Source organism: Triticum urartu, chromosome 7 (assembly GCF_003073215.2).
Source record: "Triticum urartu cultivar G1812 chromosome 7, Tu2.1, whole genome shotgun sequence".
Classification (NCBI taxonomy): domain Eukaryota; kingdom Viridiplantae; phylum Streptophyta; class Magnoliopsida; order Poales; family Poaceae; genus Triticum; species Triticum urartu.
The window spans coordinates 58,837,146-58,860,651 of NC_053028.1; the positions used below are offsets into that span (position 1 = coordinate 58,837,146).

The window sequence follows — 23,506 nt, forward strand, 5'->3', positions numbered from 1 at the left end:
TGATGTGCATTACCGAGAGGGCCCAGAGATACCTCTCCGACAATCGGAGTGACAAATCCCAATCTTGATCCATGCCAACTCAACAAACACCATCGGAGACACCTGTAGAGCACCTTTATAATCACCCAGTTACATTCTGACGTTTGGTAGCACGCAAAGTGTTCCTCCGGTATTCGGGAGTTGCATGATCGCATAGTCATACGACCATGTATAGTTATGGAGAACGCAATAGCAACAAACTAAACGATCATCGTGCTAAGCTAATGGATGGGTCAAGTCAATCACATCATCCTCTAATGATGTGATCCCGTTAATCAAATGACAACTCATGTCTATGGTTAGGAAACATAACCATCATTGATTCAACGAGCTAGTCAAGTAGAGGCAAAGTAGTGACACTCTGTTTGTCTACGTATTCACACATGTACTAAGTTTTCGGTTAATACAATTCTAGCATGAATAATAAACATTTATCATGATATAAGGAAATATAAATAAGAACTTTATTATTGCCTCTAGGGCATATTTCCTTCAAAACAATCTCTAAATTAAATGGAAAACACAAAATTAAAGGAAAAAATAAATAATAAAACCAAAACCCCCAAACCTTTAGTACCGGTAGGTGATGGACTCATCAGTCATATCGCCATGCTGCTTCGTCATCTCGCTATGTGGAGGAGATCGAGGAATATGAGGGTGATGAGTTTGATGAGAAGGAATACGACGAGGGAGATGGACCTCTTGCCACTCAGCCAACCTAGGAGAAAAGGGTATCTCACCCATGCAAAAATGTTTTGAGTCCATCACCATTCCAGGAGTGTCCTCATCACCGAACAACCAAAGAAGAAAATGAGGGTCGCTCAAAGAGAAACAAGCAGCGTGGATTCAAGAGGAGTAGGAAGAAGTGGTATGGTCACTTGCTAACTTTGTACTATTCGGGCATGTTGAGCTTGAGCTTGGTGTTAAACTTCAGAACCTTTTATTGGCATGCTAAGTTTGCATATGTAAAACTATTTGCTATCTTTCGTTTTGGATATGTGGAACTATTTGTGATGAAAATGATGTGTGTGATGCTATATTATTATTTCTAAGTTTAAAAAAGCTATATTGTTGTGTGATGAAAATATTTTGTTCAATGTTGAAATTTAGACCAACATTACATTGTTTTCTAAAGGGTAAAGGACCCTGCAAAGGTCCCCTAGCGGTAGGGTTACACGCCCTACCCCCAGAAATAATTCCGCGAGTCAACAGAAGGTTTTGGCCATAGTTTATAACCAGAAAAAAATATGCAAGCAATAGAAGATTTTGGGGGTTGAAACCTTACCGCCAGTAGGGTCGATGGCAGTAGAGCAACACAGCCTACCGCCCAGGACTCTGGCGGTAGAGATCTTATCCATGTCAGTAGTCTGACGACTCCGTCTAAGTTGGGTCGTTACCCTAACGCCAGGGACTGCGGCGGCAGGCAGTGGTACCCTAACGCCAGGTCTTACGGTGGTAGAAAAAGAGTCATATCCAAAAAAAATTGCCAAAGGGGATCGGATTGTGTTTGTGTAAGGAAAAGGTCAAAACAGTGATTTCGGCCATTCACTAGTGTAGAACCGGGTTATTTTAGTGTCGGTTACAGTGTCGGTTCTGTAACCGGCACTAAAGGGTGGGGACTGCCCCCCCTTTAGTACCGGTTCAGCACGAACCGCCACTAAAGGGCCACCACGTGGCACGAGCCCATGCCGGGGGAGGGGAGAGCATATGTGATCTGTTCTTCGTGGATATTAGGGTTGTGAACTTGTGATGGTGTCCTGGACTAGGGGTACTCACCACGTCATCTTCCGACTAGGTGGGTCGGGCCGAGGACCCATGGCGGTTCACTAATGGGCTTCTTCGGGCATCCCATGAGGCATACAAGGAAGATTCCACAAGACAGGGGACTCCTCTCCACTGACGTAGTTGACTAGGACTCTTCTAAATCCTAGGCCTCTGGTAAATTATATAAACCGATGCTAGATTAGTCAATAGATCGTCTCATAGAAGTTAGAAATCATTCATACGATCTCGAGGTAGATCATCTTGTACTCTATACCCATCACAATCAATATAAAAGAGTAGGAATTAGGGTTTTACCTCTTCGAGAGGCCCGAACTTGGGTATAACAATCATGTCTCTTTACTTCCTGGTACCATCTAGTTAAGATCACCAGCTGGGGACCCGCTACCCGAGATCCGCCAATTTTAGCACTGACATTATTGATGGCCCATGCAGGTCCCTGCTGGTAGTCACCCCGATGCGATGGAAATTCAAATCAGCTCCAACGCGGTCTATATGTCGGAACGGAGTTTTATCGTCGACGTCGACATCTTCGTCGTCGGCTTGACTGGTCACCTCGGCTAGGACGACGACTGCACCCCATGTTAGGTCATCAATATCGGGTGGTTTTTATCATCATCAACTCCGATCTCAACTGAGATCATGGAAAAAAATCATCCATGGCGCTCTGGGGCTCAATGTCAATAATGTCGTCGGGCGACCGTGGAGATTTTTCTGGACAATGGATTCACGTTCTCCGTCCCCGCCTCCGCAACTATCACTTTGACGAATGCTTCGGTGGAACTGTACAAAATTGAGCCCAAAACAACCCTGTAAAATTTCATCTTGTTTCGATGGAGGAATCTCCGGCAATCACCGATATACCAAAGCCGTGTGGGATATGTCAAAATTCGATGGACGTCCTCTTCCTGCCACAAGCCCTGACCCCTCATCAACACCAAGCACATTAACCAGCTAAGTCGCTTTCAAGCTCGTTTTTTCTTCATTTTTTTAATTTTTGTTTGGTTCAACCAAGCGTTATATTTTTGTTAAACAAAATGTTATCTGTTAGAAACTATGTTTGTAACGTTCTTTGTTAAAGACAATTTCCTTTACCCAAGTTAACTGGGGCTCATTAAATTACATGTGCTATTTTTAAGTATTTTATTTTAAGTCGTTGCAAAGCCTTTTTCTACCATTCCTTTTTCTGACTCGGCTGTATGGTCAAATGGCCGGATAGCCTGGTTTCTCCCTAAAGTCGCTCAAGTTTAGTTCGCTAAACTGGCCTAAGAAGCACCCCACCTTCGGGAAAAGGAGATTGAAGCCTAACGTTGACCCACTTGAAGTCTGGAGATCAGATGTGTCATGTTAAAGCACGACGGAAGCACAAATTAATTTTAAGACCAATTTTGTGTTGGCACAAAAAAAACTCAACTTCATTTAGACGTAAAGTTTTTACATAAGTTTTTTTGTTTTCCGAGCTTATGACACTTTTAACCTACTTGTATGTTTTTTCTTTTCTTTCAGGAGGCTGTACATCCTCTTGATCGAGGTGTCCCGCATGATGGTTCTGCTCGGGAAATCTTTTCCGACCCATAGTTCGGCATCTTCCCTGCTAAGCTAAACATCGGCTTTGGCAAAACGCACACGATAGTTGAACTAGTCCCCAAGGAGATACGATCCTAGGGTCGGCCATGTGGTGCAACCCAAGTCTCGTGGGTTACTAATTTGATGATTCAATGAAGAAAATTTCAAAATGCAAAACGATTTTCGAGGAGATTACTATCCTCAGGTTGGTCGGCCTCACCCAACCTGACTCTCGGGAGCTATTACACATTGTGTTTCGTTCCTAAAGTATGTTGCCAAGCAATGACTTGATCCTTAGGCCGATTTCACGAATCGACCTGAGTCTCAGGGGCAACCGGGACCAATGGTTTTATTTGATCCTTCAGGTGTATCCTAGATTTTAGGTTGACACGCACCTTGAGGGCTATTGGCTATACATCTCAGTAGAGAATAAGTTACACCAATCTGAAAAAATTCTGCAAAAAAATAATCAGCCCAAGACCAAGGTGGTGCACCACCTCGGAAGTAGTCTGGCATAAAGCTCGGATACAAGTGGCTGGCTCCACAGAGAGTTTTCCGGCATTAAGTTTGGCTGAACTCCTTTAACCTTTTCAAGACTGGGGTAATCTATGGCATTTCGGATGCAGACCGACGTTGGAGCTCGGCTGCAAAAAGACACCTCGGATGTAGACCGACGTTGGAGCTCGGCTGCAAAAAAAACACCTCAGATGTAATCCGACGCTGGAGCTCGGCTGCAAGAGGACACTGCCGCATGAGAAAAACTTCGAACACGAGGTGTGGCATAAAGATAACAAGGCATTGATAAAGGCCGAGAACTTAAAAAAAGTCCTTGGATGCCCGACGTGCGAACTCCTTGGATGCCCGGCGTGTGAACTCTTCGGATACATCTCGGCGATTCTTGAGATCGGAGATAGGAAAATTTGTTGAACCAATTTTCAAGACCGGTGTCCAAAGATGAAGAATAGTTTGAAAGAACCAATGAGCGTTCCCAACTTGAAGACTGGTTCAGGGGCTACTGATGATGTCCTGGACTATGGGTACTCACCACGTCGTCTCCCGACCAGGTGGGTTAGGCCAAGAACCCCCATGGCGGTTCACTAATGGGCTTCTTCGGGTAGCCCATGACACATACAAAGGAAGGTTCCACAAGACTTGGCGCACAAGACGAGGGCCTCCTGTACATTATATAAATCGAGGATATAGGTTAGTCAATAGATCATCTCATAGAAGTTAGAACTCATTCATATGATCTCAAAGGTAGATCATCTTGTACTCTGTACCCCATCATAATCGATATAACTTGTTGCTACCATCTAGCCAAGATCAGCAGCTCGGGACCCGACTTTTCTGTTAAGGACTCTTCGTTTCTGACCAGTAAAGTTTAAGCACAAGCGCACAAGTGACGAGACATGAGACGGGCGGCGAAGAGGCACACGGGAACCACTTGTCTTCTCAACCTCCAATAGCATGTGTGAAAGAGAATTGCTTATAAGGAGGTCTAACTCTTTCTCCAGATTCACGGTGGTACTAAACTTTCACCACTTTCCTTGCCATAACACCTACATGGGCTCTTAGAGATTTTTCTGAAAATGTTGGATGGGTCCCAAGCCTATGCCATATTTCAACACGCCACCTGCGAACCGTGGAGGCGCTTTTCGCCCTCGAAGGCAGGCCCAGGAGTCGGGTACTCGAGCATCCTTTATTGAAGTAAAATGCTCCAGACACCATGAACAGATAGATCGAGATTCCCTATGCTTGTGGAGGAGATGAGAATCTTGATGAGAGGAGGGAGTTTAAGCATAGCTCATGTAGCTCGTGCAAGTACTGGTGTTACTCACTACTTAGCCATGTTTGGTAGAATTGAGCAGCGCACTGGGGTGTGGTTAGCTTGAGGGCCTGGTGATGTGTAATATGGACTAGCCTAATAATGGGTGATTGGAATATACTCTTTCCACCCGAAAGAAAGAAGAATGCAGTCCACGGAATCAACATCTGCATCTGCCTCCGCTTGGATGAATTTGATGGTCCTCCCGTCCCGTGCTCCACAGTGCTAGGGGGATAGTACCACGAGTCACGGACCCTCTTCCCGAGTCTGCTTGCGATGAGTTGTCTATTGTCATCGCCCCCACGACGAACAGTTCAACAAGAGAAAGGCCCACCACATGTCTCCCCTGCAGCGACTAGCATGCTCGGTAATAAATTTTTGTACCTGGTAAGTAGTAGTAGTATCCGACGCATTTCCAGTGCGGTGCGGCACACCAAGTTCCGCATTTACCCATCCATTATTACCCGGCCGGTAGACATGATGATTGCATCACCCGACGCCCAGGCCAAGACAAACGCACCCGTGCGCGAGCACTATTTGTCGGCGTTCTACTTCTACCCACCCAGTGCCCTCTAGTCTCCCTCTCCTCTCCCTCTTGCTTCTCCACACAACACAATGGACCCCATCTTCCTCGCATCCGCGGCGGCGACATGGGCGCTCAACAAGCTCCTCGACCACCTCAAAGACTCCGCCATCAAGGCGCTGCTGCGGTCGGAAGGGCTCGACAGGGAGGTCGGCCCCATAGAGGTCACGCTGATGCGCGCCAACCTCGTCCTCGGCTCCGTGCCCACCGGGTCGGCCGCCTCCGGGGTGAGGATCAGGAACAAGGAGCTCATAAATCACGTCAACAAAGTTCACCAGCATGCGTCTTTCTTGGCCAATGAGCTCGACAAGGTCAAGTACCAGTGCATCAAGCAAGAGGTACCTTCTCAAATCTACCATTTTCTGTCTTTGGGTTTATTTGGTTGGATCCTAAGTAGCCATGCCAAAATTTTGGTGAGCTCTAATTGTTTGGATTGCAGCGACTGTATCTGTATGTATCTACAATTTTTATTTTTTTACTTTGGCAGGAAAAGATTGGACCTCCCTTTGGTTGGCACCCAAGGACAGATTAATGGTTTAGAAATTAGATTATTATTGGGGACCTTCATGAAAGTGGAAAACGGAAGCTATGGCTGCCTGTTAGTATCACGTTTCCATCTTCATCGGTAGAAGGCAAGATCCACCATATATATATATATTGTTTGCCATGGATTAGGAGGAGCAATATGTTGCTTTTGCATGTAGGAGATTTCATTTACGGTACACTGGGGTCAGAGCACTGTACCTGTTAAATTTAGCCCTTCTCATTTACAAAGAGGTTAAGTTAGACTTTTTTACAACCCAATCGAAATTGTGTCTAATTAAATGGTTTTACAACCAAATCGAAATTGTCTTAAATGAAAATAAAATGAACCAATACATCTATTGGTTGCCAATGTGATCCCACATGTGCTCAACCAAGTCATTTTGAAGATCCAAATGAGTGTCAATCACGCAGTTCACGATGGAATTGGACAAACTGTTCAAACATGGTCGGTTCTTGGTGCAGGAGCTCAACATTTTCACCTTGATAATCAAATCCTTGGTCGAAGATATTGTCATCACGCTCGTCCTCGACGATCGTGTTGTGCATGATCACACAAGCAGTCATCACCTCTCAAAGCTTTCCTTCATCCCATGACAGTGCAGGGTTTCGAACGATACCCCATCGGGATTGAAGCGCACCAAAAGCACGTTCCACATCCTTTCTAGCACTCTCTTACATTTGGGTAAATCTCTTTCTCTTCTCACCTTGGGGTTCGAGATTGTCTTCACAAAAGTTGACCACTGAGGATATATACCATCGGCTAGATAGTATCCCTTGTTGTACCGGTGGCCGTTGATCTCAAAATTGACAGGTGGGGAGTGGCCTTCTGCAAGCCTTGCGAAGACTGGAGAGCGTTGCAGCACATTGATATCATTGTGAGAACCTGCCATGCCGAAGAAAGAATGACATATCCAAAGATCCCGCAAAGCCACCGCTTCTAATATGACAGTGCACGCTTTGACATGCCCCTTGTACTGGCCCTGCCAAGCAAATGGACAGTTCTTCCACTCCCAGTGCATACAATCTATGCTGCCAAGCATGCCTGGAAAGCCTCTAGCTGCGTTGGTCGCCAACAATCTTTCTGTATCAGCGGCAGTTGGCTGCCTCAAGTACTCGGCATAGAGCAGGGCGTGGCCTCTCTCCCTATTGCGGTTCAGGTTGGGAGCACGGACAGGGAGTGACCCCCTATACCGAGGAATCTACCATTGAATGTGGTCGTGAACAACCAGTGCAGCCACCACAAGATATTCATCATCCGACGATGAATCGTCCGATGAACAAATGAAGTGGTGGAAGAAAAATTCATCTCCACTGTCCATACCTTTGTGGGAAAAGTGTCGAATATCTTGCGGTCGTGGTGGAAAAGAGGCCGCGATGTTCACCTCGATGCGGGAGGGATGGTTGGCGGCCGGCTACTGGCCGCTCTGGAGCACTCGTCGGAAGCTGCCGTGGTCGCCGTGGTACGTCGCCGGCGGTCGTATTCCCTCTGCCACCGGCTACGACGGCGACGGTCAAACCTCCTCCGATCGACGGCCAAAACTACGGCGAAAGTGCGGGTGTGGTGGCGGCCATGTCAAGATGTGGTTTGGTATGGACGGCCGGGGGCCGCGCGGTGAGGAGGTGGCCAGAGAATAGCGGCAGCGCCGGCGACGGGGCGGGGCGGGGAGAGGGGATGCAGGCGTTGGAAGCGAAGGGACTGCTGGTGTCCCCGACAAGCAGGCCACGGGGGAATAAGGGCGTGCGGCGGGCCCGTCCGCGCGATGTCCGTTTCACCCCAAATTCGACGCAAGTTCGGGCCGGGGATGGGTCGAAAACGGACGGAATCCGGACATTTGTCCATTTGAAGCCACGCGTTAGGCTGCATTATTCGTCCGTTCTACTCCAAACGGACGCACCCGGACAAGATGGGGTTGCGCGGTGGAGTTGGCCTAGTACCAGAAAAGAACTTGTTAAACATCCCGTTCAAAGAGTCGTTTGTGGTATATGGGAACTAATTAGTATAGTGTAAATGTGTAATAGAAGGTTTAGGTAAAATGGATTAAATATACAAATAGACAAAATAAGATGTGATAGATAATATCAAAAAAGGCAAAAGGTTAATAGTAAGATGCATCTACCATTTTAGAACCGAAATCCCTATTCGATCCGCGTGTTGGATTACTCTGAGCCAAATTTGTTGTCTTTTTATTATGTAGGTTGAATTTGATTGTACCACAACAGAATGTTTTCGATAATGCAATGTAATATTACCTCTAGCCTCTGTAGCACACATGTACATAGCCGTAGTTTATTACAAAAATCATAACGAACAAAGTACACATGCACAGCCATAGTTTTTACGAAGTCATGACCCACGAAGTATATAGCAAGCAAATCTAAGTCACACGCCACATTAAAAGTAACTCCAACTAAGAAACCAATTACATGCTCGCCCTCTTGAACCATAAACAAAAACATAGCGTAATCAACAAACTCAACTGCTAATATGACTACAAATATTATGATATACCTAAGTTTTACTAATGAGTATAAACTTTCAATTTTGACAACATTATAAGGTACTCCCTCCATTCCCTTATACAAGGTCACTATCAAAAATACATTTTGCATCAATACAAGACCACCAACAGTAATCGAGGCAAAAAGTAATGATGTTTCCTCGTACTAGCAACTTTTTAATACTTATTACATGCATGTAGTCATAATGACACTCAGCCACTTCCTTCTCATTCATTCGTTGCATGCTTGTGGTGTATTAATGATCCCGGTTAACGAAAAGAAAAGTTGACTTGCAAAAGAGTCATTAAATTTTATCTTGGTACCTGTAATATGAGTTTGTGGCCTTGTATAAGGGAATGGAGGGAGTATATTTATTCAGGAAGAATGAGATGACGGGAAGATCATGGGAGTAAGGGGTGTTCCGAATGTAAAAGTGTATATGGGTTGCCCTAGAGTGGGTTATAAAAACAACATGAAAGTTCCACACGTACAGTTATGAAAATTCCATTTCACCAGTGTTTCATTGAAAAACACCATTCCATTTACATTTCATAAATTTTTGTTTCTTTTTTCATATGTTTCACCCCGTCTCCGTATTTTTTTCAGTACCGATGGAAAGTTTCCGACTAGTTGTCCTTAGCTGTAACCTCATCCCTCCGCCCACTAGGGGGATCGAAACCCATGTTTGACACCCAATGTGTCTTATTCCTGTGGATTATTATTTCAGTGAGATGCTACAAATTCATCGATAGGAGACGTATGTGGTGATCGTCAATCTTGAAGCTCCACGACTTCAATCTTCAGTAGGCATTGTGTGTACGTGTGGTAGGATGCATGTTTGTGTGCATGCGTCAGTGTTGTGTTTGGGTTTCTAAACAAAACTACCAAGGCAAGCCTCTTTCGTGTTTTATAATACTACCTCTGTAACTAAATTTAAGACTTTGTTGCAGTTCAAATTGAACTGCAAAAATCGTCTCTTATATTTAGTTATAGAGGGAGTAGAAAATATTAAAATATACATTTTAAATAACAAGTATAAGTTAATGTGGAATCTGACATAACCATTCTCAATTAGTCAAGAAACACAGCAAGCACTTACCGTCAAATAACATCAGTAGAAAAATAACATATTTAGAATGTAACACACACTTTACTAAATACACTTACGAAATCTTCCACCTGTAATACTTTACAGCCATAAATTTGTGAGCACCTAAGAAACCTCTGCAAATTATTTCCCTTGTAAAGTGGTGTTTGAGTTCGTTTGGTTTCAGTGCCCCTCGACAAAGAAGACGTAATGCAACTGTGTTAGCTACTGACCACACCCAAAGCCCCGGCAGCCCCAGCCGCCAGGAACAATGCGCCTGACTGCCATGCTCGACCTCACGAACTACATGCATGTTTGGTTTGTAGACTAAGAGCATCTCCAGCCGTTCGGCCCCCCAGGACGCTAAAAAAAAGCGGTCTGGGGGCGAACCGGCGCTATTTCGGCCCCTAGGGACGAGCTAGCTCTCAGTCACGCCCCCAGGCGCCGCCCCCAGGACGCGGAAAATTCGAATTTGGTCGTTCCCGCTCATAAAAGACGCCACAAGTCCGGCGATCGCAAGTCACAGTTCGGCGGTCGGATATAGTCAGGCGTACAAAAAATAGAGCGGCAGAAGTTCGTGTGCGCAACGCATCACTCGGCGGGCTCTGCCCCAGGCGTCGGCGGAGTTGGCATGCGCGGGCTTGGCGGTGTCGAGGCTGCTTCTGCGCTGGGCGGTGTCGGCGCGGCTTCGGTGCTGCTGGGCGTCGTGGAGGCGTCATCACGCGGACTTGACGGTGGCGTCGGCATGGGCGTCGGCGTCGGCGGCGTTGTCGAGGGAAGCTGGTTCAGGATGAGGCCGCACTCCGTGGCATGGCGGCCGGCTGGGAGGCGAGCGGGAGGGGGATTGGCGGGAGGAAAGGAGAAAATGGGAGGGAAGTGGGGGAAAAGCGGGAAGAAACGATGGGAATAGGCGCTGGACTCGCCGACAGGGCGGACCCACACGTCCTTTTCGCTTGTGCCGGCGCCCAGGCGTCCCCAGGGCGCCGGGTTCTGCCTGGGTACGCCGGCACCAGTTTCGGCCTGAGCCGGCGAAAAACAGGCTTCTGGGGGGCGACTGGACCGTTTTTTCGGCGCCGGCACGGCAAAAACGCCTGGGGAGGGCCTGTTGGGGGCGCAGCTGGAGATGCTCTAAGGTTACCATAACTTAGGTGTGTGTTTGTCATAGACAGTTTCTTGCCAAATTTTGCCACACTTATGATGAATATTTTGTTCACTACTCATTTGTGCCAGCTACGGTCTAGCTAAGGTTAGTTATGGCAAAATTAGTCATAAAGAAAACACGTCGAACACGACCTCGACTGGCCCCCTACAGTTGTCCCCTATTGACCTCGATGGTTGGTCTCCAAACTATTCACTATTCAGGTTGCACCAATTTTGACTTTTGTGTACATGATCATATTATTTTTGGGTCATTTTTTGCAATTGTACTTGTTATAGCATGTTTAATGTTTTTAAGATAGTTTCAAAAAAAATATCACAAATTTTCAGAGATCGGCAACTTTATTTAAGCGTAGGGTGCTAACGCACCCATGGGAATACCTTTTCTTTTAACTGACCGACAACTTATAGTTGAACTAACATGGTTATCTTCACTTTAATCTGTACTCTGGTGCACTGTTTCTCTAGACTGTTCTGCTGATCTGCCTTACTGCTCTGTGAAATTTAAGTTCACAGAGCAGTAAAAAATATGAGAATTTTAATCCTAACATTTACCATTTATGATTAATAGGTAAAAAAGAAGAACCTGGAGAATGCAAGCATTTTCAAATCCAAAATGAAATCTATCACTCAAGTTGGAACATCGGAGCAAAAAATCAGTGGATATGACATAAGACTGATAAAAAAGACTGCTGATGAACTGGAGAAGATTTGCAACGATGTTCATGAAGCTCTCGTGGTAGAGAAGCTTGGTCAGATTGTTGAAGCAACAAAAAACATGGATATAGATACACGTGAGACGGTAGACAGCAAAACTGAAACTGAGGTGGTCCCAAGAGAAGAGGAAAATGATATTAGACAACTAATAACTGCAAGTGCATCACCTCATCAACAGCTATTAGTTCTTCCAATAGTCGGCGATGGTGGTGTTGGGAAGACAACACTTGCTCGACAAGTGTACAATGACCAACGTGTGAAAGATAAGTTTGAAATGATGATATGGATTTATGTATCGGCTAATTTTGATGAAGTCAAAGTTACACAAGGGATTCTGCAACAAATACCTAAGTGCGAGTATAAACCAAGTACAAACCTTAACGTGCTTCAGGGCAGCATCAAGAAACACTTGACTGGAAAATTTCTAATTGTTTTGGATGACATGTGGGAAGAGAGCCAGGGCCGCTGGGAAAAGCTTTTGGCTCCACTTAGATGTACGGAAAAAGGGGGTGTGGTTCTGGTGACAACTAGAAAGCTATCTGTTGCCAACGCGACGGGCAGATCCAATGCACCTATCAACTTGGATGGCATGAAGGTAGATATGTTCTGGTCCTTCTTCCAAACATGCATATTTGGTCATACGGATTATCGAGGCAAAAAGCTTCTGAAAATTGGAAAGGAAATAGCTACCAAGCTGAAAGGAAATCCTTTAGCAGCTAAAAGTGTCGGCGCACTTTTGGGAAAAAAACCCAATGAGCATGCCTGGAGAAATATATTAGATAGAGATGAGTGGAAGATTCAAAATGAGACGGATGACATCATGCCAGCACTAAGGCTCAGTTACAATCACCTGCCCGACCGTCTTCAGCAATTATTCTCATATTGTGCTCTGTTTCCTAAGGGTTACAAATTTGACAAGGAACAGTTGATACGTATGTGGGTTGCTCTTGGCTTTGTCACACATGAGAGGATACCATTGGGAGATGCAGCAAGTTACAGTTTTGATGAATTGGTATATGGGAGCTTCTTCCAGAAAGAGGAACGGTACTTTATTTTGCATGATTTAATGCATGATGTAGCACAAGAAGTATCAGCGTTTCAGTGCCTTACTATTGCTGGCCCAGATCCTCAGGAAGCCTCCCAATCTGTACACCTCATTCGTCATGTCGGCATCTGGACTGAGATGGTGTACAATGAAGGAAGCATGGAACGTAATGAAACCTTTGAAGAAAAGTTAGACAAGATACAGGACGGAGATATTCTGAAATCTTTGGAGAGTTTCATGCTTGTAGGCACATATGATGAGAATTTCTCTGCAAAGTTTGCGAAGACCCTGGAAAAATTACAGTATGTTCGTTTACTTCGGTTGTCAATGCATTTCAATGTCGATGCTTTGCTATCCAGTGTCACAAAGTTCATCCATCTTCGGTATTTAGAACTCAGGTATACATCTCAGGAGCGCAAACCTTTACCTGAGGCTATATGCAAGCTCTACCACCTACTGCTACTGGATATCATGCACTGGAGTGGTTTAGATGACTTGCCAAAGGCTATGAGCAATCTGGTGTGCTTACGCTATCTCCTCGTTCCGGGGTCAGGGTCATTGCACTCAAGGATATCAAGAGTTGGACAAATGAAGTTTCTGCAAGAGCTCAGTGAATTTCGGGTGCAAGAAGAGAAAGGCTTTGAGATTGCGCAGCTGGGATCTTTAAGTGAGATCAGAGGGTCACTTAGTATCCTTGATCTTGACAATGTCAAAACAAAGCAAAAGGCTTCTGAGGCAAGGATTAAAGATAAAAAACATCTGAGGACACTTTCACTTTCATGGGGTAGTGCAAGTGCAAGAGAAAGTGCCGCTGTCCAGAAGGAAGTAATTGAGGGTCTTAAACCACATGATCGTCTTGCACATCTTCATATCATAAATTATGCAGGTGCTTCTCCATCGTGGATCGCAATGAAGGGATTAGAAAGCCTCCATCTCCATAACTGTATGGGCATAGATGTCCTGCCACCATTTGAGGAGATGGAATGCCTGCAGAAACTGTCCTTGATTGGCATGTCCTCTCTGAGGGATGTCGACATTGACATGGGGCTTGAGGATGACGAGCTCGAGCTAAGCGAAGTTGAAATAGCAAGTTGTTCAGCCTTAACATCCATAAGGCTTCATTTTGGCAAGATATTGACTAAGTTTGATGTTAAAGATTGTGTGGCACTATCTTCCATAGAAGGTTTGCCATCCTCTGGTCAACGGAAGCACTACGTGATCCAAGGATGCCCTCAGCTTCCTGCTGATACTGTCTAAGATGGATTATCTGCTGGCAAAACCACTCCGAAAATAATCTGTAAGTATTGTTTCTCTGAACCAATGTAGCCATTTACAAATTGTCTTATGCTCATATGTTCTCCTACTTCATGGAAGATTTTACATTAGTCGAGGGATCGTCCTAATTACTTAATTCATGCACTTCTAGCTGTGCTGATGATTTAACTGATAGAATTTATCATTGTAAAGTGTAAATCATATTTAACGGGCTCCACCGGCCAGGTTGGACTCCAGACTATACAAGATAAGAGCTTTTCATCCCATCTCACTATATCACTCCAGAAAAAAATCACCCTGATTTCTCTACCCTCACATATCACTCTCCTCTGCAAATTTCTCTCTGCTTAATCCCGATCCAGTCATGGTGTGCCTAACTCTCATAACCAGTAGTGGCCCTACATGTCATGGTATCAGAAATATTTAGAGATCTATTCAGCTACCTGTAGGAGTTTTGTGAGCTGTTTTTTTCCTACCAAAAAAAAACTTTGTCTATGCTATCTCCACTAGTTTGACTATATAAATATGTATATACATTTTGGGGAAATTTTATAGATACGTAGAACATATCCACATGTACATGTCCATTTTTATTGAACTTTTAAAAACATTTATACATAAATTTTGATTTATACATATGTGCATTCTTATTTGTTTGTCGTTTCTTTATTTTAGACCATAAGCCATGCACCGCACACGAAAACACTTCATCCACAGCCTTGTTTGGTGTTCTCCACACTCCCCCTCTTTGCCTATTTATTTACCTTTTTTAGGGAAACACGGAACTCTGCTGTGTATTTTTATTGATTTTTAAATAACTGTTACAACAGCATATTGTTCAACAAATAAAAGAATCTACTCATTTACTTTGTGTAGATGTACTGTCTATCAAGTAAAACTGTTCACCATATTGTTTCGTGAGGATATTCCTATGTATGTAGTTTTCTATTTATTTTTATATTGCTGTTGTCCATCAATCTGAGTGCACTATTTCACTTCCTCTACTGATCTAAGAATCATTTTCAGGATAAGGAAAGAAGGAGAACAATTTGAATGCAAACTTGTCACTGTAGATTCAAAAGCAACGTGGACTCTTATGGTTTTACTTCGATGTGGTTTTTGGTCATTCACCATTGCACTTCATCATCATTTTCTTCGCAAAATAAAATATGGAGAAATTTGTGTCCAATGCGTGTGTTTGGCAGGCAGAGCCCCTACACATTGTTGTCATGGGAACATAAATCCATTTATATTGTTCAAGTTCAATAAGTACAAATTTGCATGCATCGGCATGTTAATCATTCAAGGAAACAAGGGTGACTTTTGATATTCTGCCCATGGGAGTGTGATACACTTGTATAGTTCCTTTTTTTTGCGGTGGGATACACTTGTATAGTTCGCTCCAAAGTTACGCATAATCATATTTGAATAAGACCAGTGTGGTACTCCCTCTGATCCGAATTAATTGACGCAACCTCTATACAATTCTCTATGCAAAGTTGTATAAAGGTTGCCTCAATTAATTTGGATCGGAGGGAGTACAATTAATTTCAAATTAATTTGAGGGTTCAATTAATAGAGGTTGCCTCAATTAAGACCGAGGGAGTACAATTAATTTGAGGGTTCAGTTAGGTATGCCCTTAGTCTTATCACAGTGAAAGAGTTGCGCATTACAATGCATCCTGTTAAAATCATCCACAAGACTTGAAATGCAAAACATCCCTATCAACATACTAATTAAGAATATAACATCATACAAGAAAAATTCGACACAAGGCGAACACACCTCCAATTTCATTGAAATTAAACTGATGATACAGCACCCGGCGTTTTGAAGTTCAGGTGACATCAGTTACAACGCTACACTAGGACAAGAACACTAAGTTCAGCCACCACAGAACAGAACAACAGCCAGCAGGTAGAACACAACATTCATCAAACTGAACCTACCAGCCTACCAACACAGAAACTAACACTGCGAATCTCTACCGTCCATCAACAACTCACCTGTTGTAGTGAGGAAGAAGCCCTTCCAACTCCAATCTCAGATTCATTACCAAACAGTTACTCTCAGGATCAGTAGATTACAAGGCTTGATCATACAGCTTCAGGAGGGAAAAACCATGTCGGACGCCACTGGCCAGCGTGACGTGGTGGTACTGCTGCGGTGCCTGACATCAGCGGCATGAACGTCTCATTCCTGACGTTGTAAACACCTGCGTCGCGAAGAGGATTTGCAGAATACTTCGGCCAGGGATAGTCACACATGAAGTAGATGCAGTCCTCTTGGTATCCAGTGCATTCTCCAGCACGCAGGGACTTGCAGCTATGTTGGCCAAGAAAGAGCGCATGGCCATCCAAATCACTTACTGTTCTCCATCCTACAGGTTCAGTGCGCAAATCTGCCTCAAAAACCTCAAGTTCAATAGTACGGTCATGCTCGAAACAGTCATCAGATGTTGGATGGGCCATAGAGCGAAACCACCGTATCACCATCAACAGTCTACCGCCACATTCAACCAGATACTGCCTTATCATCCACACCACTCTCAACGAGGATTGAAGTGTTCCACCCAAGTCACCCGGAGAGTGAATTATGCACTTCATGAATGAAATACCAAGGTCCTTGTCTAATTCAAAGATGAAAAGTTGGGCAAACCCGCACAACGCGTACAGCTTTCCATCAAAGAATGAAACATCCTCGAGCTCCAGAACTGGATGCTCATCGTCTTTGAACGACTCAGTGACAATCGGTGGCTTGCTAATACAAAGTGTACCGCAATTACCATTGTCCATGATCAGTGCAGCAACAAGGGAACAGGAAGATGAGTCAAGGGGAAAGGGCACCACCAACTTGTAGAAAATTGGACTAAATCTAGAGTCGGGATCAAATATTTCACGTTTCCATACTTTGGCTAGCTTAGGAAGCTCCAACCTAGTGTTGGAGAAAGGGTTCATCAAGTAGCACACATCATCATTGTGCATGAGGAATAGCCAGTTTCCAATGGAGCCCTGGCAACACGCACCTTCTGGTAAAGATATGCGGTGAATCTCACCGCTTGGAATGCTGAGGAAAGTACCATCGGGGAGAGTGAGCCATGGAAATGGGAGAGGAAGGGGTTGCAACATACTATTAGAGCGCCATGGGCAGCAGACAGCTCTTAGACGAACACGGTCAGCTAGGGAAGGGAGGCGCTTGAGAGCAAGTCCAAGGAGTTCTGGCGGAAGATCTGACCAAGGTCCATACTGTGCAGTGTCCATCATGCAAGTCTACAATAAAAGTCATAGGATTCATAGTTAAACAGAGTGAAAGTTGCAACTAGCAATACATATGCTTTGGGTGCTATTTTAAGACGAAATGTCGTCAACTCAACTTTATAAGAAAGCTGCAGAAGTTCAGAGTATCATCAGAATACGAAGCTGTGGGGCAACCATAAATCCATCATACAGAACTAAACTAGTGAAATTACATTCGTCAAACCACCTAACCTTGCGCTACGCATATATGCTTCTTGCAGTTGGCAAAAACAGTCACACTAAGCAGTACACTAAGCGCCATTCAGTCGGCATTGTAATCCGTAAGTACTAACTCCACATAAGATTAGATAGTAATACTTTTCAAGATAATGAGGTGGATGACTATGACATAGAAGAAGATTCTTTGATTCCTTTCCTCTAACTAGAAACACCAATATCAGCACCATGAGTACACTAACTATGAGAGAACCGTGTTCCCAATTTCTCATGTGCAATATCCTCCCAACAATGGCCCAGTAACTGCACTTATCCTATTTTCATTTTGCTTAGAAGAAAAGGGTGGCCTATTAACTAAAAACACGTATAGAAAAGAAGTGCTATTGTATTCAAGTACAAGCTGAAAGCCTGAAACGATGGCTGGCTAGGCATCACAGGATAGCATATTACTGAATTAAAGCATAGTACTGAATATTTGTTGCTTTGCATCAGACCAAAACTCCATTACCAATCGTCGACTAAAAGAAAACAAATTTTGGTTAGGAAAAGTGGCAACTGACGAAAGAGGTGTCTTTTTTCTTCCTTATTAAGAGTATATGCTGAAAGAGTGATATGCGTTGCATCAGAACCAAGAGCGATAGGTGTTCCTTCCTTTAGTGTATAATGTATTCATACACATTTCTACCAGGCGCAGATCTACTAATTAACTGAAACAATTTTGGTAGAAAAAAAATAGGGATTTGCAAAAGAGGTGCCATTTTATATTTCTTCAATAACATGGTGAGACATTGAGAGGTCCGCATCAGAGCCAAACATTTCTAGTTCACACCAGGTAAAAAAAACCACCAAGAATAGATCTACTAGAAGAAACAATGGCGGTCAGGTAAAGCATCAATCCGCCCAGCCAGATCTACTGGAAGAAACCCCTGACAAGATAGAGAGTGCCAAGGCGGTAGGGCTTACAGCTTACTGCTGAGTCTTGGTGCCTCGTCGGCGAGCCGGTGGATGGCGGGGAACAGATTCGGCCTCCAGCGGATGAGGTGGGGCGGGAGGCTTGCTAGTCAGAGGCAAGTCTCAAATCGACAGAGCAGTAGGGATTGGAACCTGGCCGGGGAAGGCCGATGGGAAGAGGACAGAGTGAGCGAGATCCTACTTAAAACGATAACTAGAAAAGCCTTTCAAACATTTAAGAAATCTTGGAAACAAATTTACATGCCCATCTTCGATATCATTCTATAATATCTGTTTAAGAGCATCTACAGCCGATGCCTCAAACCATCTCTCATATGTTCGTGGACGTGCCCGGTCAGTGACCGTACAGGAGAGAGAAGAAAAAGCATGACCCAACCGGACCCCTTATATCTTCTTTATATGTCCGGGCTGTCCGTGAACCCGCATATCCATCTCAAATACGGGGAGGATATGAGGGCTCGCGGACACTTCCGGGCGCGCCCAGTCAATCCGTCACATAAGACGCAGTCCCATCCCGGACCACCTTTTCTTTTTCTTTATTCATTCTTTTCTTTCTCTCTTCATCTCCATCAATTACGTGCAAGTGACCCGAATATGAGAAAGAAAATGAGACTAATGGCTGCGTGGATGAATAAATAGGCGTTCAAAACGGACACGCCTTGTCATTGACCAGGCGCGTCCGCGAGTGTTTGAGGGGTCGAATTAGAGGTATGCGGTGAAGATGCTCTAACCTTATCATTTTATATTATTGACAGGAGAGCTGTCAAATCCATTGATTAAAAAAATATTACAAGAAGACCCCAGAGAAATAATGCACCACATAAAGACAGGTGTAAATAACAAAGAGGCTGCTCGGTTTATACTAAGGAAAACCGAGCAAAAACCTAAAGCAACGGCTAGCTAGATTAGACCTAAAGCACCATGGTACATACAAAGCGACGGAAGACCAACACCCTGTAACACACCGAACTCGGTACTCGAGCGCCTACACAGCTACCAAAGTGCACACCGACAACTATTGTATCGATCCGCTCCGCCTCCTCCCATGAGAGGAGGTAGGTTTGGTCGCTGGCGCCGTCCACGTGCATGGCTTCCTTCGCCGCCGACCCATCCTCCTCCATCGCCTTGCCCCTCCTCCTCTTCATCGGCTTCCTTGCCCATGGCCGCTGCGAGCTGCGCCACCTTTGGCTCGTCATTGCAGTCATCGTCTGAGGATGACGTCCGCCGCGGTGACATCCCACTGCTCTACCCGCGGCAGGTGACGAGCCATGGCAATTCGAACGGCGATGACAAAATTGGGTGGCGGCGGCGGCGATTTGGGGAGAAATGGGGCGGCCAAGAAAGATTTAGGGTTTGGTGTGGCACCGGCAGGTTTTGTACTGGCGTGGGCGGGTTCAATTTGGCATCTCGCTGCCGGTTGAGCCATTTTTTTGATGAGAGGAGATTTGAGAAGAATGGGTGTGACGTGCTCGAATTTGAGCAGAGAAGACATAGGGTTAACTCAAAATTTTGAGGAGTTATAGTTATAGGGCTCCCGTTAGCTACGGTTTGACTCCCCAAATGATGCCAATATGAGGAGTTACAGAATTTAAAGCTTCTGTTAGAGATGCCTTTAGTCTTGTATCACAGCAAAAGACTTGCATTATAGTGCGTCCTGTTAAAAGTCATCCATAATACCAGCGAAAACAAATCATCCATAATACTTGAAAATGCAGAACATCCCTATCAACATACTAATTAAGAACCTAACATCATACAAGAAAATTTTGACAAAAGGAGAACACACCCTCCAATTTAATTAAGAGCGTGATTGGTTTGATGCCAAAAATTGGCAAGCCAACAGTTGGCAAATGCCAAATATTGGCTAGTGCTTGGTTGGTTACCAAGTTTACTTGCCAGCCTCACAAGAAGTTGCCGATTTTTGGGAACTTTTGATATTGCCAATTGTTGGCTTGCCAAGTAATACCAAATGTTGGCATCAAACCAATATCCTTTAAAATAAAACTGATGATACAGCGCCCTGCATTTTAAAGTTCAGGTGACAGCAGTTACAACGCTACACTAGGACAAGATCACCAAGTTCAGCCACCACAAGACAGAACAACAGCCACCAGGTAGAACACATCACTCATCAAACTAAACCTACCAGCCTACCAAGTACCAACACAGAAACTAACACTACGGATCTCTACCTTCCATCAACAACTCACCTGTCCCTGCGAGGAAGAAGTCCTTCCAACTCCCCTCTCAGATACATTACCCACCAGTTACTCTCAGGATCATATATCACAAGGCCCGATCATACAGTTTCAGGAGGGAAAAACCATGTCGGATGCCACTGGCCAACGTGACATGGCGGTACTGCTGCAGTCCCCGACATCAACGGCATGAATGTCTCATTCCTAATCCTAATGTTGTAAACACCGGCATCACGAAGAGGATTTGCAGAATCCTTCGGCTCGGGATAGTCACACATGAAGTAGATACAATCCTCTTGGTATCCACTGCATTCTTCAGCACGCAGGGACTTGGAGCTATGCTTGCCGACAAAGATCGCATGGCCATCCAAGTCACTTACTGTTCTCCATCCAACACGTTCGGCGGCGCGCAAATCTGCCTCAAAAACCACAAGTGCAAAAGTACGGTCATGCTCCGAATAGTCATCACTTGTTGGATGGGCCATAGAGCGAATCCACCGTATCACCATCAACAGTCTACCGCCACATTCAACCAGATACTGCCTTATCATACACGCCTCTCTCGGAAAGGATTCAGTGTTCCACCTAAGTCCATCACAGAGTCAATTAGGCACTCCATGAATGAAATACGAAGGTCCTTGTCTAATTCAAATATGATCAGTTGGCCAAACCCCGCCAAGACGTACAACTTTTCATCAAAGAATGCAACATCCTCAAGTTCCAGAACTGGAAGCTCATCGTCTCTGAAAGAGTCAGTGACAATCGGTGGTTTGCTAATACAAAGTGTACCGCACTCACTATCGTCCACGATCATTGCAGCAACAAGGGAACAGGGCGACGAGTCAAGGGGAAAGGGCACCACCAACTTGTAGAAAATTGGATTGAATCTAGTGTTGGGATCCAATATTCTGCGCTTCCATACTTTGGCTAGCTTAGGAAGCTCCGACCTGGTTTTGGAGAAAGGGTTCATCAAGTAGCACACATCATCATTGTGCGTGAGGAATAGCCAGTTTCCAATGGAGCCCTGGCAACACGCACCTTCTGGTAAAGATATGTGGTGAATTTCACCACTTGGAATGCTGAGGAAGGTACCGTCAGGGAGAGTGAGCCACGGGAATGGGAGAGGAAGGGGTTGCAACATACTATTAGAGCGCCATGGGTGGCAGACAGCTCTTAGACAAACACGATCAGCTAAGGAAGGGAGGCGCTTGAGGACAAGGCCAGGGAGTTCCGGGTGACCAAGGGGGAGATCGTGCAGCCTCCATCATGTAAGTCTACAAGAGAAGACAAAGGATTCGTAATTAAACAGAGCTGAAACTGCAACTTGCAATACAAATGCTTCGTGTACGATTTTAAGACCAAATTTCATGAGCTCAATTTTATAAGAAAGCAGCAGAAGCTCAGAGTATCATCAAAATATAAATCCATCATACAGAAAAACACCAGTGAAATTACATTCGCCAAACCACCTAGCCATGCGCTACGCATAGACGCTTCTTGCACTTGGTAGAAACAGTTGCGGTAAACAGTACAGTAAGCACCATTCCAAGTAAGATTAGACAGTATGCTAAGCACTACCTTTTTCAAGATAATGAGGTGGATGACTATGACATTGAAGAAGGTTCTTTGATTCCTTTCCTCTAACTAGAAACACCTACATCAGCAGAAAGAGTATACTAACCATGAGAGAATTGTGTTCCCAAATTCTCCTGTGCAATATCCCAACGGCAATGACCCATTCACAACATAAATTCCATTTTCATTTTATTTACAAGAAAAAGCTGGTCTATCAAGTAAAAATATGTACAGAAAAGGAAGTGCTATCTTATTCAGGGACAAGCCGAAAGCCTGAAACAATGGCTAGGCATCACAGGAAAGTATATATACTACCGAATTAAAGTATAATACTGAGCAAGAAAAAGGGGTCATTTACTTCCTTAAGAACATCTGAAAGAGTGCTAGGCTGACGGGTGTTACATCTGAACCAAGAGCGACAGATGTTGCTTCCTTAAGTATATATTCATACACATCTGTACCAAGTACCAACCGTAGATCTACTAAATCATCGAAGCTATTTCGTAGGAAAAACCGGGATCAGCAAAAGAGGTGCCATTTTTTTGTCCTTCAAGAACAGGGCGAGACATCCAGAGGTGCGCATCAGAGCCAAATATTCCTGAACATTTCTAGTTTACACCAGGTAAAAAGAGAAATCCACTACCAAGCCTAGATCTACTGGAAGAGGCAACGCTGGTCAGGTAAAACACCGATCCGCCCTGAGTAGAAATGATAAGAAAATCGAAGGAGACCAGGATCTAGGGCTTACAGCTTACTGTTGAGTACTTGAGCTCCTCCTACTCGCCTTGTTGAAGAGGTGGCCGGGGCGGGGAACAGATTCGGCCTCCAGCGGGTGAGATAGAGGGGGCAAGTCTCACATCACCGGAGAAGTAGACATCGCCGGTCGGCCGGAGAAGTAGGGATTGGGTGGGAGGGGGAGAACCGAAGAGAAAGCAAGAGTGAAGATAACGCTCTAAAATTACCTCCAAGCCCTGCAACCATACTAGTAAGGTACACGTGCAATGCATGTAGAAGTTTGATGACCAAAATATGAACGAATATAGACATACCACATTATAACATGTAAATATGTAAGATTGGAGTTGTATATGCACATCGTAGATGTAAATTTAATTCTCGTAGTTTATTCGTTTAGAAACCAGATTAGAGCTATAAAATATTCAAA

The 23,506-nt window shown here is 44.6% G+C and overlaps 2 protein-coding genes across 4 annotated transcripts; one reads left to right on the forward strand and one right to left on the reverse strand.

Moving 5' to 3' along the window:
• Positions 1 to 5,759: 5,759 nt before the first annotated feature.
• Positions 5,760 to 15,454, forward strand: LOC125525075 (putative disease resistance protein RGA3). The gene is made up of 3 exons (XM_048690085.1): positions 5,760 to 6,133; positions 11,657 to 14,144; positions 15,149 to 15,454. Exons 1-2 carry the CDS (start codon positions 5,828 to 5,830, stop codon positions 14,102 to 14,104), a joined length of 2,754 nt encoding a protein of 917 aa, XP_048546042.1. The 5' UTR covers positions 5,760 to 5,827; the 3' UTR covers positions 14,105 to 14,144; positions 15,149 to 15,454.
• Positions 15,455 to 15,887: 433 nt separating this feature from the next.
• Positions 15,888 to 23,304, reverse strand: LOC125523406. Of its 3 annotated transcripts, XR_007290215.1 has the most exons (4): positions 23,090 to 23,304; positions 18,560 to 22,040; positions 17,254 to 17,392; positions 15,888 to 16,503 (listed from the first exon to the last, which is right to left on the reverse strand). XR_007290215.1 is itself a non-coding variant. In XM_048688440.1 (2 exons), exon 2 carries the CDS (start codon positions 17,384 to 17,386, stop codon positions 16,220 to 16,222), a length of 1,167 nt encoding a protein of 388 aa, XP_048544397.1. In that variant the 5' UTR covers positions 17,387 to 17,392; positions 23,090 to 23,304; the 3' UTR covers positions 15,888 to 16,219. The 3 variants fall into 3 exon arrangements, 2 of the variants coding, with proteins under 2 accessions (XP_048544397.1, XP_048544396.1); XM_048688440.1 differs by lacking the exon at positions 18,560 to 22,040 and having other exon boundaries at positions 15,888 to 17,392; XM_048688439.1 differs by lacking the exon at positions 23,090 to 23,304 and having other exon boundaries at positions 15,888 to 17,392; positions 18,560 to 19,242.
• Between the last annotated feature and the right edge of the window lie 202 nt (positions 23,305 to 23,506).